General features: G+C 36.1%; 1 protein-coding gene across 5 annotated transcripts in view; it reads right to left on the bottom strand.

Annotated features, from left to right (window-relative positions):
• Positions 1-383: 383 nt before the first annotated feature.
• FAM161A (FAM161 centrosomal protein A) overlaps positions 384-14,064 on the bottom strand; it is a 29,829-nt gene continuing 16,148 nt past the window's right edge. For 2 of the 5 annotated variants that reach the window (XM_081588452.1, XM_081588448.1), the window contains exons 4-7: positions 13,729-13,896; positions 12,014-12,113; positions 1,393-1,547; positions 384-964 (exon numbers count right to left, since the gene is read on the bottom strand). In XM_081588452.1, the coding sequence (XP_081444578.1) occupies positions 826-964; positions 1,393-1,547; positions 12,014-12,113; positions 13,729-13,896 (562 nt within the window). In that variant the 3' untranslated portion in view covers positions 384-825. Of the gene's footprint in view, positions 1,096-1,392; positions 1,548-12,013; positions 12,114-13,728; positions 13,897-14,064 lie in introns of all 5 variants that reach the window. The other 3 variants (XM_081588449.1, XM_081588451.1, XM_081588450.1) reach the window with 3 other exon arrangements.

Here is a 14,064-nt window from a genome sequence, read left to right as displayed (position 1 = left end):
TGAACAAGTTATTATGTACAATTTCATCATCTATAAAACAGGGGTGATATTTGATTCCAATTAAGATTATAACTCAGATGCTACAATTATTTCCACCTGTCATAATAAACAGTTAAAAAACTAGTATAAAACTTTTTTAATAATTTATGTTTCAAAAATAAACTGTAATGAAAGTAGGTAAAAGAAAAAGTGATGATGGTGTAGATAATTTAACAGTAACTCTCAGTACATAAATGAATGTAAATGTGCAAGTTATCTATTTTTTCCTACATCTTATTACTTTTTAAAAAATGGCTCAGATAAGAAACTTAAAATACCTAGTAAAATAACTGAGGATTCATTTTGTGAGATGTATTGAAGAGAAAAAGAAGGAGCAAATAGTATAATTTAAAAATATTTATTTTTCAATTCATGCTTTCCAGAACACTTTTTCCAAACAAATCACCAAAGGCCAATATTTCTCTCTACTCTCAATGCTAAGCAATTTTTCCACCCAAAATAATGAAGTGATGTATACTTTTACATCTAATCAGTTTGTGACAGCTGTGATTCTCAAACATTTTTTAAAAACAGAAGATCAAAGTTGCAAACAGACCATATATAGTGATTTTAAAAACTGGAAGGCAAAACCTGACTCTAAATGATCAAATGACCCACTAGCTGGATTTGACCTTTTCAGGCCACATGAGGACTTCGCTCAAGAGTCCTGCACATAACAGACGGGTTCTCAGAGATGTCCTTAACACCACAAGCACAGCTTCTGATGCCCAATGCTGCCAACAACAGCAGGGGCACAGAGAGGCGACCCTACCGATTGACTCAGTTTTATTCTTCAACACATTTCTCTTCTCCATTCTCTTCACTGACTTCATCTGTTTCCTTGCAAGAATCTTGGCTGTTGGTATCAGTAAGATAATTTTCTTCCCCATTCTCTCTTTCTTCTATTTTTTCTTCTTCATTAAAGCTAGAGGAAGAAATTTATCAATCTTTCAAAGGAAAAATGATTTGGTTTAAAGGTAAACAAACCCTCTGCAATGTATGTCATCCTGCAGCCAGTCTTCCTCAGTGTATAAGCTCCAATTTATCAAGAAAAATCTATAAAAGTACCAATTGGGAAAGTAAAGATTGACTCTTTAAACTTCATTTGAAAGCATGTTATTGTTTTCATTATTTATGTCAGAAATTTACATTATTTGACTTTAAAAAATATTTCATCACCATGTAATATTTTGAAGCATCAAACATGTTAAAATGTCAGTATGTTTTACAACAGCTCACATATGTTCCATTAGATAAAACACCTTTTAAAATCTTATAGAACAGATTTTTATGCTTTCCTGCAAGTAAGAATTTTTTCAAAGGTTAACCATTCAGACATCTTATATATGTTACCTTTCTTTATCTTCAGTGAAATTTTTCATCTCTTGATTGCTGAAGTACTCAAATATTTTTCCACTTTGGCCTTTCTTTGAAACAAACTCATCAGATATTCCTAGTGCTTTTAAAGTGTTAGAATAATGCTTTTCTGCTGCCGTTCTTGCATTTTTCTATAGGAAAGACAAACCTTTTTAGAGGAGGACAAAAGACTTCAAGTTTCCATTAAAAATGTTAAAAGCTCCAGTGAAAATTAAATTCAATAATCACAGCTGGTTGAAAAATATGCATACCCTCTGACCAGCAATTCCACTCCTAGGTACGTGCCTAGAGAAACTCCAACCTATGTGCCCAAAGAGACACGAAAATGCTCAGAATAGTACTGTTTGTAACAACCCCAAACTGCAAACAACCTAAATATCTATCAACACTAGATGGATAAATAAATTCTGGTGCATTCATATAACAGATTAAATAAAGCAGAAAACGAACTCTAGCTATGTGTTACAACATGGAAGGACCTCACAAACAACACTGAACAAAAGCAGCATGCCACAAAAGTGTATGCATAGTGTAAAAGACCCAAAACAGGCAAAACTAAACTATGTTGCTTAGGGATTGGTACATTGGTGGTAAAACCGTAAAAAAAAAACAAGGAAATGCTTGTCTCAAAAGTTAAAATGGTGGTTACCTCTAGGGGAAAGAGTTTTGATCTGGGCGGGGCACACAGCGTTTCTGGGGTACTGGCAATGCTCTAATGCTATATTTGTTAACATGGGTAATGGTCACATGAGTTTTGAACTATAATTATTCTTTACACTGTACTGTTTCATGACTGTTCAAGGATATCTGAAAAAAAAATCAGTAAGAAAATAAGCTCATGTGATAGTTGTCAGAGGGTTCTTTATGTGCCTACTATAAATTTTACTCTTTATAAGTGATGTCTCTAATCCACTGAAGAAGATAAAAGCATCAATGTTGTTATCTTTACTCTGTGGAGGAAGCAATGGATACAGCAGGAAAAACATGAATTTAGAACTGGGTTCAAATCTCCGGAGGGTTACTTCCTGGCTTTGGGGCCCGTGGGAGTCGTGATGACCCTCTCATACCTAAAGCAAATCAATTATCACAGTTCCTGAGACCACAGGCTTTTACAGATTCACAAGATGACTGAGGTTCACACGAGTGCCTTGGCTCCTGATACCACAGGCTTTACAGATTCACAAGATGACTGAGGTTCACACGAGTGCCATGGCTCCTGATACCACAGGCTTTACAGATTCACAAGATGACTGAGGTTCACACGAGTGCCATGGCTCCTGATACCACAGGCTTTACAGATTCACAAGATGACTGAGGTTCACACGAGTGCCTTGGCTCCTGATACCACAGGCTTTACAGATTCACAAGATGACTGAGGTTCACATGAGTGCCTTGACTTGAGTCCACTTTTACCTCCTATGAGTGGGTATGAACTAGCACAGGGCCAAAAATCACTATCTGAACCTGGAACTAAAGGAAAGTGAGGAGGAATGGCCCAGTCCCAATGCACTAATGGCATCCCATCCTGAAAAGGGTGTGGAAGAGCACTCGGTCTCACCCCAAAATTTAACACAGAAGAGGAAACCAAGATACTCGGTCCACCCTTCCTGAGGTTAAGTGGTTTGCTTAAAGTCACAGAATATACTGAGAGGGAAAAGCAAGTCTCCTAATCCTTTCCTGGGTGTTCTTCACACTACCATGCTGCTTCCTCTAAGTGGTAGTGGTCATCCAAGGTAGCCTGAAGCCTGACTTCAGTAATGCAGTGTCAGATATTTTCCTAACCCAGGGATTCCAGCATAAGAAAGGACCCTCGAGTCTAGTGTTCCATGGGAGAAACCAAAATGGCAAAGGCTGATTACAATGGATAAAACTATCACTAGTGCATTTTCTGACACTCTAGAAAACTGAAAAAGAAGCACTCAAACTGTTGCCAAAATGCACCCACTGTGAATGATGATTTTTAGACAAGTAAGTAAAAATGCAACCAGAGGCTATGAATACCAATAGACAAGCCTTGGGCAACTGAAAGGCATGGGAAAGTGACCTGAGAACAATGCCCCAAAGACTGTAAAGCAGGAGAAATAAACCCCAGACCTAACTCAATATGCTAAAAATATATTGACTTAAGCAAATGAGGTATAAAAGATTTACATGATACTAGTCAATGTTACTGCTCTTAAGCCTTCATCTGAATTTGATTCAAAATTTGATTTAATGTTTGTTTAATATTTGGTTTGAAAGTGAAACCAAACAAAACATAGATAGTTTTGTTTTGCTCAGTCATGTCTGACTCTTTGCGACCCCATGGACTATATATATAGTACATGGAATTCTCCAGGCCAGAATACTGGAGTGGGTAGCCGTTCCCTTCTCCGGGGTATCTTCCCAACCCAGGGATCAAACCCAGGTCTCTCACATTGCAGGAAGATTCTTTACCAGCTGAGCCACCAGGGAAGCCCCAATATTTCGTTTAAAATCTGATTTAACATATTCAGTTAATAAATCCTGTGATTTTTAGGAAATAGGAAAACATGGTTTGTTCTGTCCTGGATCACAGGCTAACTCTGCTAGGGGGATAAGTCAACAGCAGCAAGACCATAATTAACACTTATAAATGGGTAATGCATACCGTTGTGAGTGAATTTATTAAATAACAGCTGCTAATTAGCAGTAATAGTAACTGAAAGAAAAAAAGTACCAATTTATGTCAACAAAACCAAAACAATGGTGAGTCACTGCCAGTCACTCTGTATATAGAATTTATTATCTTTTAATATTTCATATCAAGGTGAATCATGTATAACTGTTCTTTTTTAAAACAAACATGTCCCCCTCAAATTTCACCATGCAAAAGAACTGTAAAGACTATGAAATAAAAGTGGTTAAAATAACTGAATGATTATTTTGTTTTTGTATCTAAGATACTGCAAAAAACAAACTATCTTTGTTTCTTCAGGTAATTTGTCTACAATCACTACTCTAGTTTGAAGAGGAAAAAAATACTTAGTTTTATAAGCCTAAGTTTACTTTATAGCAATTCTTTCCTTTATATAATAATTACTGACTTACTTATTTTGTGACAAGCCCTCATGGGAGGTAGAGATACATGGGGAGAGGACAGCATATGTGTTGGCCGAAGTTGGTTGAAGAAAATATCAGCTATGAAACTAACCTATGCTTTCAATATTTAACACTTCTTTACAGGGTTTAATTTCACACACACCACTATTTTGCCATATTTTCTCTGGTGATTAGAAAGACCGGGAATTCACAGCATTACAGAACTGCTTCTTACTGCTGAGACTCATCACTACTATGTTAGGGTAGTACTCTAGGCCTGGGCTAATCTCAGGGAGAAATAGTCCAGTTCGGGCTCAACAAATGTTGATGAACATGCCCTCTGTGCTGTATGCTATCTTAGGTGCTAGCAACACAAAGATTTGACCAATACCTTTAGAAGTGACTAGCTGAAAGAGAAGAGAGAGCATTAAACAGATAATTTCCACACAATATATAGGAATGAAGACAGAAATGTACAAAGGGTAATAAAAGAACACAAAACAAAGAGCATGCAACTCAACCTGGGGACACAGTGCAAGAAGTGATTTTACACTAAGTCTTGAAAGAGTCAGAGGAAAGATACGAAGAAGTTATATGGGTGTTGAGAAACAGCCTGAATAAAGATTTCAACTTTGAGGGACTTCCCTGGTGGGTCCAGTGGCTAAGACTCTGCATTCCCAATGCAGGGGGCCCAGGCTCAAATCCTGGTCAGGGAACTAGATCCCACATGCTGCAACTTAAGAGTTTACATGCCATAACTAAAGAGTTCGCACACCACAGCTAAAAAGATCCCATGTGCCACAACAAAGATCAAAGATCCCAAGTGCTGCAACTACGACCTGGCACAGCCAAATACATAAATAAATACTAAAAAAAAAAAGATTTCCAGTTTGAAACTAGTGGTGTGGTACAGTCTGCAAGTAAAGGGTGTACACAGAAGGGGATGGAGGCGTGCAGTGGCTGATGAACTAAAGAGGTCAACAAGAATCAGATAAGAGAGGATTCGGTATACCATGTTAAGACTTGTGGACTTATCTTCTGGGACAAAGCAAGACAGCTTAGTGCTAAGCATTTGGAAGCAGGGTGACTTGGGTTCCTAGTTCCATTTACTAACTATAGACCTTAAGAGTTATTTACTTTCTTTCAACTTCAGTTTCTTCCTCTGCAATATAAGAATACCCATTTGGCAGCACTGTTTGGAGAAGCCAATGTCAAGCTCCCTTGATATCATTTACTGAAAATGCGAACAAATGGCACCAGTGAAATGGATGATTGTCACCGCTACTGGGGTGAACACTGTGGCAAGGGAATGGGAATGGCAAAGAGAAGACAGAAGGAGTGGCTTTGCAAAGAGCAAGGCAAGAAAACCAGTCAAACCATAATAACAACTCAGACAGAAAATAACAGCAGCTTCACCTCACATTTCACCATCAGGAACGGAGAAAGGTAGATCCAAAAGTTGTTTAGAAAGGAACTTCTCAGGTCTCAGCGAGAACTGAGAAAAAGTGGGGGAGAAAGTGGTTTCCAGTCATCTAAATTGCAGCCCAACAAACACACGAACCCAGAGAGGAAGATCTATTTTGTGGCAAGATGAATATAAGATGCCTGTGAGAAATCTGGGTAGATATATCCAGACGAGTGGACGTAAAACTTGCAGTAGAGAGCCAGAGAGAACTATGAGGCAAAAGTCAATCACTTTATGCTGAGTAATGTAGAACAGCTTATGATCATTTTTCTCCCCTAAAGTTGAAACTGGGATGTGAGGGAAAAAAATCCCTTAAAGTGAAAAGTGTTACATAAAATTATATCCAAATCAGTAAGTTAAGGGTTCCCATAACTTTGAGAGACTGTAATATGCCACAACAAATATCCTTTGTCCTCAGTGAGACTCTGACAAGGACAGTCCTACTGGACACTCATCTGTCCCAGACACTTGCTGGCAGCAAGCTCCAAATGTAACAGCTTGAAATTCACAACACAGCACCTGTAACCTCTAGTGATTTTGTCTATTTTTAAATTACATAGCCCATAGGAGCTTTTCCCTTATGGATACAAAAAAGATCACCTGAAATCGACAAATTTCTCTTAAGGGAAAGACTGTAAAACTGAGTATAAATCTAGTAAAATCATGATTCATTGTTCATAGCACCAAGCTTTTTTTTCCCAGTAAAAAGGAAGTCCTTCTCACAGACACAGAAAACAAATTTATGGTTACCAAAGGGGAAAGAGAAGGGGGATAAATTAGGAGGTGGGATTAACAGATATACACTGCTTTACATAAAATAGATAAATAACAAGGTCCTACTGTATAGCACAGGGAACTATGTTTAATGTCTTGTAATAAACTATAATGGAAAAGAATCTGAAAAAGAATATATATATGTATGTGTATGTATACATATATACAAAAAACCTGAATCACTTTGCTGTATACCAGAAACTAATATGAAATGGTAAATCAACTATACTTCAATTTTTAGAAAAAGGAAGTAATTTCACTAATTATAGCTAAAACTAAAAATTATAGACTCACTTAAAAAAAACTGATCAACAAAACAAAAAGGCAACCTACTGAATGGGGGAAAATATTTGCAAATCATCTATTTGATAAGAGGTTAATATCCAAAATATACAAAGAACTCATATAAGTCATTAGCAAAAAATAAAATTTAAAAATGGGCTAAAGATATGAATAGACATTTTTCAAAGAGGATATTCAAATGGCTACAGGCATATGGAAAGGTGCTCACCATCACCATCATTAGGGAAATACAAATCAAAACCACAATAAGATACCATCTCACACTTGTTACAATGGTTGGTCTCAAAAAAACAACACATAACAAATGCTGGTGAGGATGTAGAGAAAAAGGGAACCCTTGTGCACTGTTCATGGGAAAGAAAATTGGCACAGCCATTATGGAAAACAGTATGGAGTTTCCTCAAAAAATTAAATATAGAACCACCACACAATCCAACAATTCCACTCCTGGGTATTTATTAAAAGGAAATGAAATCATTATGTCAATTCACTGCAGCATTATTTACAGTAGTTAAGACATGGAAACAACCCAAATGACCATCAAAAGATGAATGGATAAAGTAATGTAGTAAGACTAGATGTCAATTACAGGAGAACAACAATTAAAAACTCCAACATACGAAGGCTGAACAACACATTGCTGAATGACTGACAAATCACAGAAGAAATCAAAAAAGAAATCAAAATATGCATAGAAATGAACGAAAATGAAAACACAACAACCCAAAACCTACGGAACACTGTAAAAACAGTGCTAAGGGGAAGACTTGTAGCAATACAGGCTCACCTCAAGAAACAAGAAAAAAGCCAAATAAATAACTAACTCTACACCTAAAGCAACTAGAAAAGGAAGAAATGAAGTACCCCAGGGTTAGGAGAAGGAAAGAAATCTTAAAAATTAGGGCAGAAATAAATGCAAAAGAAACAAAAGAGACCATAGCAAAAATCAACAAAGCCAAAAGCTGGTTCTTTGAGAAGATAAATAAAATTGACAAGCCATTAGCCAGACTCATCAAGAAACAAAGGAAGAAGAATCAAATCAACAAAATTAGAAATGAAAATGGAGAGATCACAACAGACAACACAGAAATACAAAGGATCATAAGAGACTATTATCAGCAACTATATGCAAATAAATCGGACAACTTGGAAGAAATGGATAAATTCTTAGAAAAGTACGACTTCCCAAAACTGAACCAGGAAGAAATAGAAAATCTCAACAGACCCATCACAAGCACAGAAATTGAAACTGTAATCAGAAATCTTCCAACAAACAAAAGCCCAGGACCAGATGGCTTCACAGCTGAATTCTACCAAAAATTTAGAGATGAGTTAACACCTATCCTACCCAAACTCTTCCAGAAAATTGCAGAGGAAGGTAAACTTCCAAACTCATTCTATGAGGCCACCATCACCCTAATACAAAAACCAGACAAAGATGCCACAAGAAAAGAAAACTACAGGCCAATATCGCTGATGAACATAGATGCAAAAATCCTTAACAAAATCCTAGCAAACAGAATCCAACAACGTATTAAAAAGATCATACATCATGACCAAGTGAGCTTTATCCCAGGGATGCAAGGATTCTTCAATATCCGCAAATCAATCAATGTAATACACCACACAAACAAATTGAAAAATAAAAACCATATGATTATTTCAATAGATGCAGAGAAAGCCTTTGACAAAATTCAACATCAATTTATGATAAAAACCCTCCAAAAAGCAGGAATAGAAGGAACATACCTCAACATAATAAAAGCTATATATGACAAACCCACAGCAAACTTTATCCTAAATGGGGAAAAACTGAAAGCATTTCCCCTAAAATCAGGAACAAGACAAGGATACCCACTCTTACCACTACTATTCAACATAGTTTTGGAAGTTTTGGCCACAGCAATCAGAGCTGAAAAAGAAATAAAAGGAATCCAGATTGGAAAAGAAGAAGTAAAACTCTCACTGTTTGCAGATGACATGATCCTCTACACAGAAAACCCTAAAGACTCCACCAGAAAATTACTAGAGCTAATCAACGAATATAGTAAAGTTGCAGGATATAAAATTAACACACAGAAATCCCTTGCATTCCTATACACCAACAACGAGAAAGCAGAAAGAGAAATTAAGGAAACAATTCCATTCACCATCACAACAAAAAGAATAAAATACTTAGGAATATATCTACCTAAAGAAGCAAAAGACCTATATATATATAGAAAACTATAAAACACTGGTGAAAGAAATCAAACAGGACACAAATAGATGGAGAAATATACCGTGTTCATGGATCGGAAGAATCAATACAGTGAAAATGAGTATACTACCCAAAGCAATCTATAGATTCAATGCAATCCCTATCAAGCTTCCAACAGTATTCTTCAGAGAACTAGAACAAATAATTTCACAATTTGTATGGAAATACAAAAAACCTCAAGTAGCCAAAGCAATCTTGATAAAGAAGAATGGAACTGGAGGAATCAACCTGCCTGACCTCAGGCTCTACTACAAAGCCACAGTCATCAAGACAGTATGGTACTGGCATAAGGACAGAAATATAGATCAACGGAACAAAATAGAAAGCCCAGAGATAAATCCACGCACCTATGGACACTTTATCTTTGACAAAGGAGGCAAGAATATACAATGGAGAAAAGACAATCTCTTTACAAGTGGTGCTGGGAAAACTGGTCAACCACTTGTAAAAGAATGAAACTAGAACACTTTCTAACACCATATACAAAAATAAACTCAAAATGGATTAAAGATCTAAATGTAAGACCAGAAACTATAAAACTCCTAGAGGAAAACATAGGCAAAACACTCTCCAACATAAACCACAGCAGGATCCTCTATGACCCACCTCCCAGAATATTGGAAATAAAAGCAAAAATAAACAAATGGGACCTAATTAAACTTAAAAGCTTTTGCACAACAAAGGAAACTATAAGCAAGGTGAAAAGACAGCCCTCGGAATGGGAGAAAAAAATAGCAAATGAAGCAACAGACAAACAATTAATCTCAAAAATATACAAGCAACTCCTGCAGCTCAATTCCAGAAAAATAAAAGACCCAATCAAAAAGTGGGCCAAAGAACTAAACAGACACTTCTCCAAAGTAGACATACAGATGGCTAACAAACAAATGAAAAGATGCTCAACATCACTCATTATCAGAGAAATGCAAATCAAAACCACAGTGAGGTACCATTTCACACCCGTCAGAATGGCTGCTATCCAAAAGTCTACAAGCAGTAAATGCTGGAGAGGGTGTGGAGAAAAGGGAACCCTCTTACACTGTTGGTAGGAATGCAAACTAGTACAGCCACTATGGAGAAAAGTGTGGAGATTCCTCAAAAAACTGCAAATAGAACTGCCATATGACCCAGCAATCCCGCTGCTGGGCATACACACTGAGGAAACCAGACTTGAAAGAGTCATGTGTACCCAATGTTCATCGCAGCACTGTTTATAATAGCCAGGACATGGAAGCAGCCTAGATGCCCATCAGCAGATGAATGGATAAGGAAGCTGTGGTACATATACACAATGGAATATTACTCAGCCATTAAAAAGAATACATTCGAATCAGTTCTAATGAGGTGGATGAAACTGGAGCCTATTATACAGAGTGAAGTAAGCCAGAAAGAAAAACACCAATACAGTATACTAACACATATACATGGTATTTAGTCAATCGGTAAAGATAACCCTGTATGCGAGACATCAAAAGAGACACAGATAAATAGAACAGTATTATGGACTCTATGGGAGAGGGCAAGGGTGGGATGATATGGGAGAATGGCATGGAAGCATGTAAATTATCATATGTGAAACAAATCGCCAGTCCAGGTTCGATGCATGATACAGGGTGCTCAGGGCTGGTGCACCGGGATAACCCAGAGGGATGGGATGGGGAGGGAGGTGGAAGGGGGGTTCTGGAAGGTGAAAACATGTACACCATGGTGGATTCATGTCAGTGTATAGCAAAACAAATACAATATTGTAAAGTTAAAAAATAGAAAATAAACTAATTTAAAAAAAATTAAAAATAAATAAATAAAAACCATAATAAACAGAAAAAAAAAAGAAAATGTGGTAGCTATGGAATACTCTTTGGCCACAAAAAAGGAAATCCTGCCATTTGTAACAATACAGATGGACCTTGAGGGCACAGTACTAAGAGAAATTAGTCAGACAGAGAAGGACAAATACTATATGATCTCATTTATGTGTGGAATCCAAACACACACACACAAACAAAACTCATAGAAAAAGAGATCAGATTTGTGATTACTGGAGGAATTGGATGCAGGTGTCAAAAGGTACAAACTTCCAATTATAAGATATGAAAGTACTGGAAGTGTAGTGTACAACATGATGACGACAGTTAACACTGCAGTGTGGAATACATGGAAGTTGCTAAGCGAGTAAATCCTAAAACTTCTCATCACAAGGAAAAAAATTTTTTTGGTAACAATGAGGTTGATAGGTGTTAACTAACTGTAATAATCATTTCCTAATATATCAATGTCAAGTCATTATACTGTACATCTTAAACTTATACCTGCCAAATGTCAATTTTATCTCAATAAAACTGGAAAAAAACTGGCAGAAATAAATCTGATTCAGTTAGCCATTTTGTTTCATTTTTTAATTTTTCAAAGATTCCAATTCATATCATGAAGCCTCACCTCAATATTTGGCCAAGTTGAAAAAAGACTAGTCATTAAAACCAGGTTGTGAAACTATTATTTTGAATATGAATGGATTAGTAGAATGTTCTTATCAAGCTTACGAACCTCATCAAGATTCAGTGCTCATATTTAAGCAAATTACTTACTGGGCTGATGTGGTGAAGCTGTCACAGAAATAATAATGTCTCAGTAAATTATGTAATACATAAGAAAAATGGACTATGAAAATTAGGAGCTAGAGATGTTAAAAAAAAAAAAAAGGCTGATAATAGCTCTCAAATTCCAACAAACACAACCTGAGCGACTCTTTCAAATAGCAGCGGCCTGTTTTTTAATTTTTCTTCTCTTTCTTCTAGTTCTCGTTGGTATTCTCTCATTCTTTCCTTTTCACTCTTTCTAAAATCAAATAAAAGGAATGGAATTTTTAAAAGAAACAAGAACTTGCACATATAACATTTAGCTTAGATGACAAATCAGAAATTAAATCATGAGCACAATTTATCACAATTTCTTTTCTAGACTGGTTAATTTTTTTTTCCCATTAGACTGGTAAATTTTGAAGGAATGCAGAATACAAATTCTAGGTTTTGAGAGCACACATTTTACATCTCGGGAACAGTCTGAGTATGCTGAGATTCCTGAAATCTTCAAAACAAGAATGGATTAAGGGGCTTCAAACTGGCCTGGGGAGATTAATCAATGCACTCTCATCTCATTTATAAACCAAAACATTTGGTCCAAATTAGGTATCTCCTCTTTGAGGAATTTCTTCTGAAAATTAGACGGTGCTCTTCTTTTTTCCCTAGACGAGACCTCCTGTAGGCTGGCGGCACAGTTAATTAAATGGGAGCAGGGTAGGGGAGAAACAAGGAGTATGGGAATAGCACATATAGAGAAACAGGAACCAAAACACAAAAACTAACAGTAAGTATACTCACTGTTGGAACCAGATCCTACAAAGAATTAAACTATGCTATTTTCTCTTTGTAAAATACACTAATTCTACCAAGATCATGACTTTCTGGATTAGAAAAAATAATTATACCATAAAATGATAATTCTGCTTAAATATATATAATTTAGCATTATGGAGAATCCAGTTTACTTTCTAAAGATGAACAGTATATTTCTAGAGAATATTTTGCTCAAGTTCATCAAATCAAGCTCCTTCTATCAATGAGTTACACTGATACACATTATAGGGTATATATACTTAATATACATTATAAAGGAATATAATAATTATTATTTATAATATACATATTTAAAGGAATAATCACAATTAAAAGCAAATATAGATTTGAGGGTACTTATAAATCAGAGTAAAAATTAATAAATCATATTACTTACCCAGTTTTGAGGGAGATACTTTACTACTTAAACATGAACATTTTTATGTTGCAACATAAAAATATTCCTCTGGAACACTGATTTTCAAACTTTGTATTGCAGAATTCCAGTGTGTCACATACCACTAAACCTAACACACGTATTAATTGACACATCACATAACTGATGCTAACATCAATGTGCTAATCTGTGCTATCAGCTTTTGTGTAGACCTTAGAACAAAGGTCTTGGACGTATTTGTTTACTGAAAAATATTTTGAGATTACACAGCAGGCTGTTAAAAAAGAGCTTTGTGTGAATCAAGATTTTTCTCAATATTACACTGTACAATAAAAAATAATATAAATAAAAAGTTTAGATGCTGATACAGGATTACAACTGTGAACCATGGCCACAGTATACAATGCTTCCATCCATCAACACGGCATCATGGTCTTTATTGTGGGGTGAGTATGCATGTTGGTTCTTACCATGAAGTGAGTGAGTGTTAGAGTGTGTGTGTGTGTGTAATTTAACTGTAAGTAACTGATAGTAACTTGAATCCACAAACTGAAATAGTAACGCTATTCTTCATTCATTCATATATTTGGGGGGGTCCACTGATGAAAAAAAAAAAGTTTGAAAACCAGTGATCTGGAGGATCAGGGTTCTCTCGTGATACCTGAGAGCTTTCATTCTGGATTTAGACATTTGAGCTAAACTCTCGTGTGAGTCATAAGCCTTAGCCCGGGTTGTCAGGAGTTTCTGCAATTCTTTCATTCTTTGCTTCTGCTTAGTTAAGATCCGATGTCTCTCTTCTTCCAACATTTTCTTTTCCTCAAGTGATCTCCTGAGGGCAACAAACTAAGGCTTAATTCACTTTAAGCCAATGAGAATGTTGTTTCGTAAAGATTTAGCACAGGATAATTCAATGGTTGAAAAAAAGGGGCAACCTTTTGAGAAGGATCTGAGTTGTAACTAGAAATCGATAGGCTGACTGTAACCTTTTCTAGCCCCA

This window comes from Giraffa tippelskirchi, chromosome 4, assembly GCF_054371585.1.
Source record: "Giraffa tippelskirchi isolate mGirTip1 chromosome 4, T2T-mGirTip1v1.2.pri, whole genome shotgun sequence".
NCBI classification, from domain to species: domain Eukaryota; kingdom Metazoa; phylum Chordata; class Mammalia; order Artiodactyla; family Giraffidae; genus Giraffa; species Giraffa tippelskirchi.
This window is presented reverse-complemented; position numbering and strand designations above follow the sequence as displayed.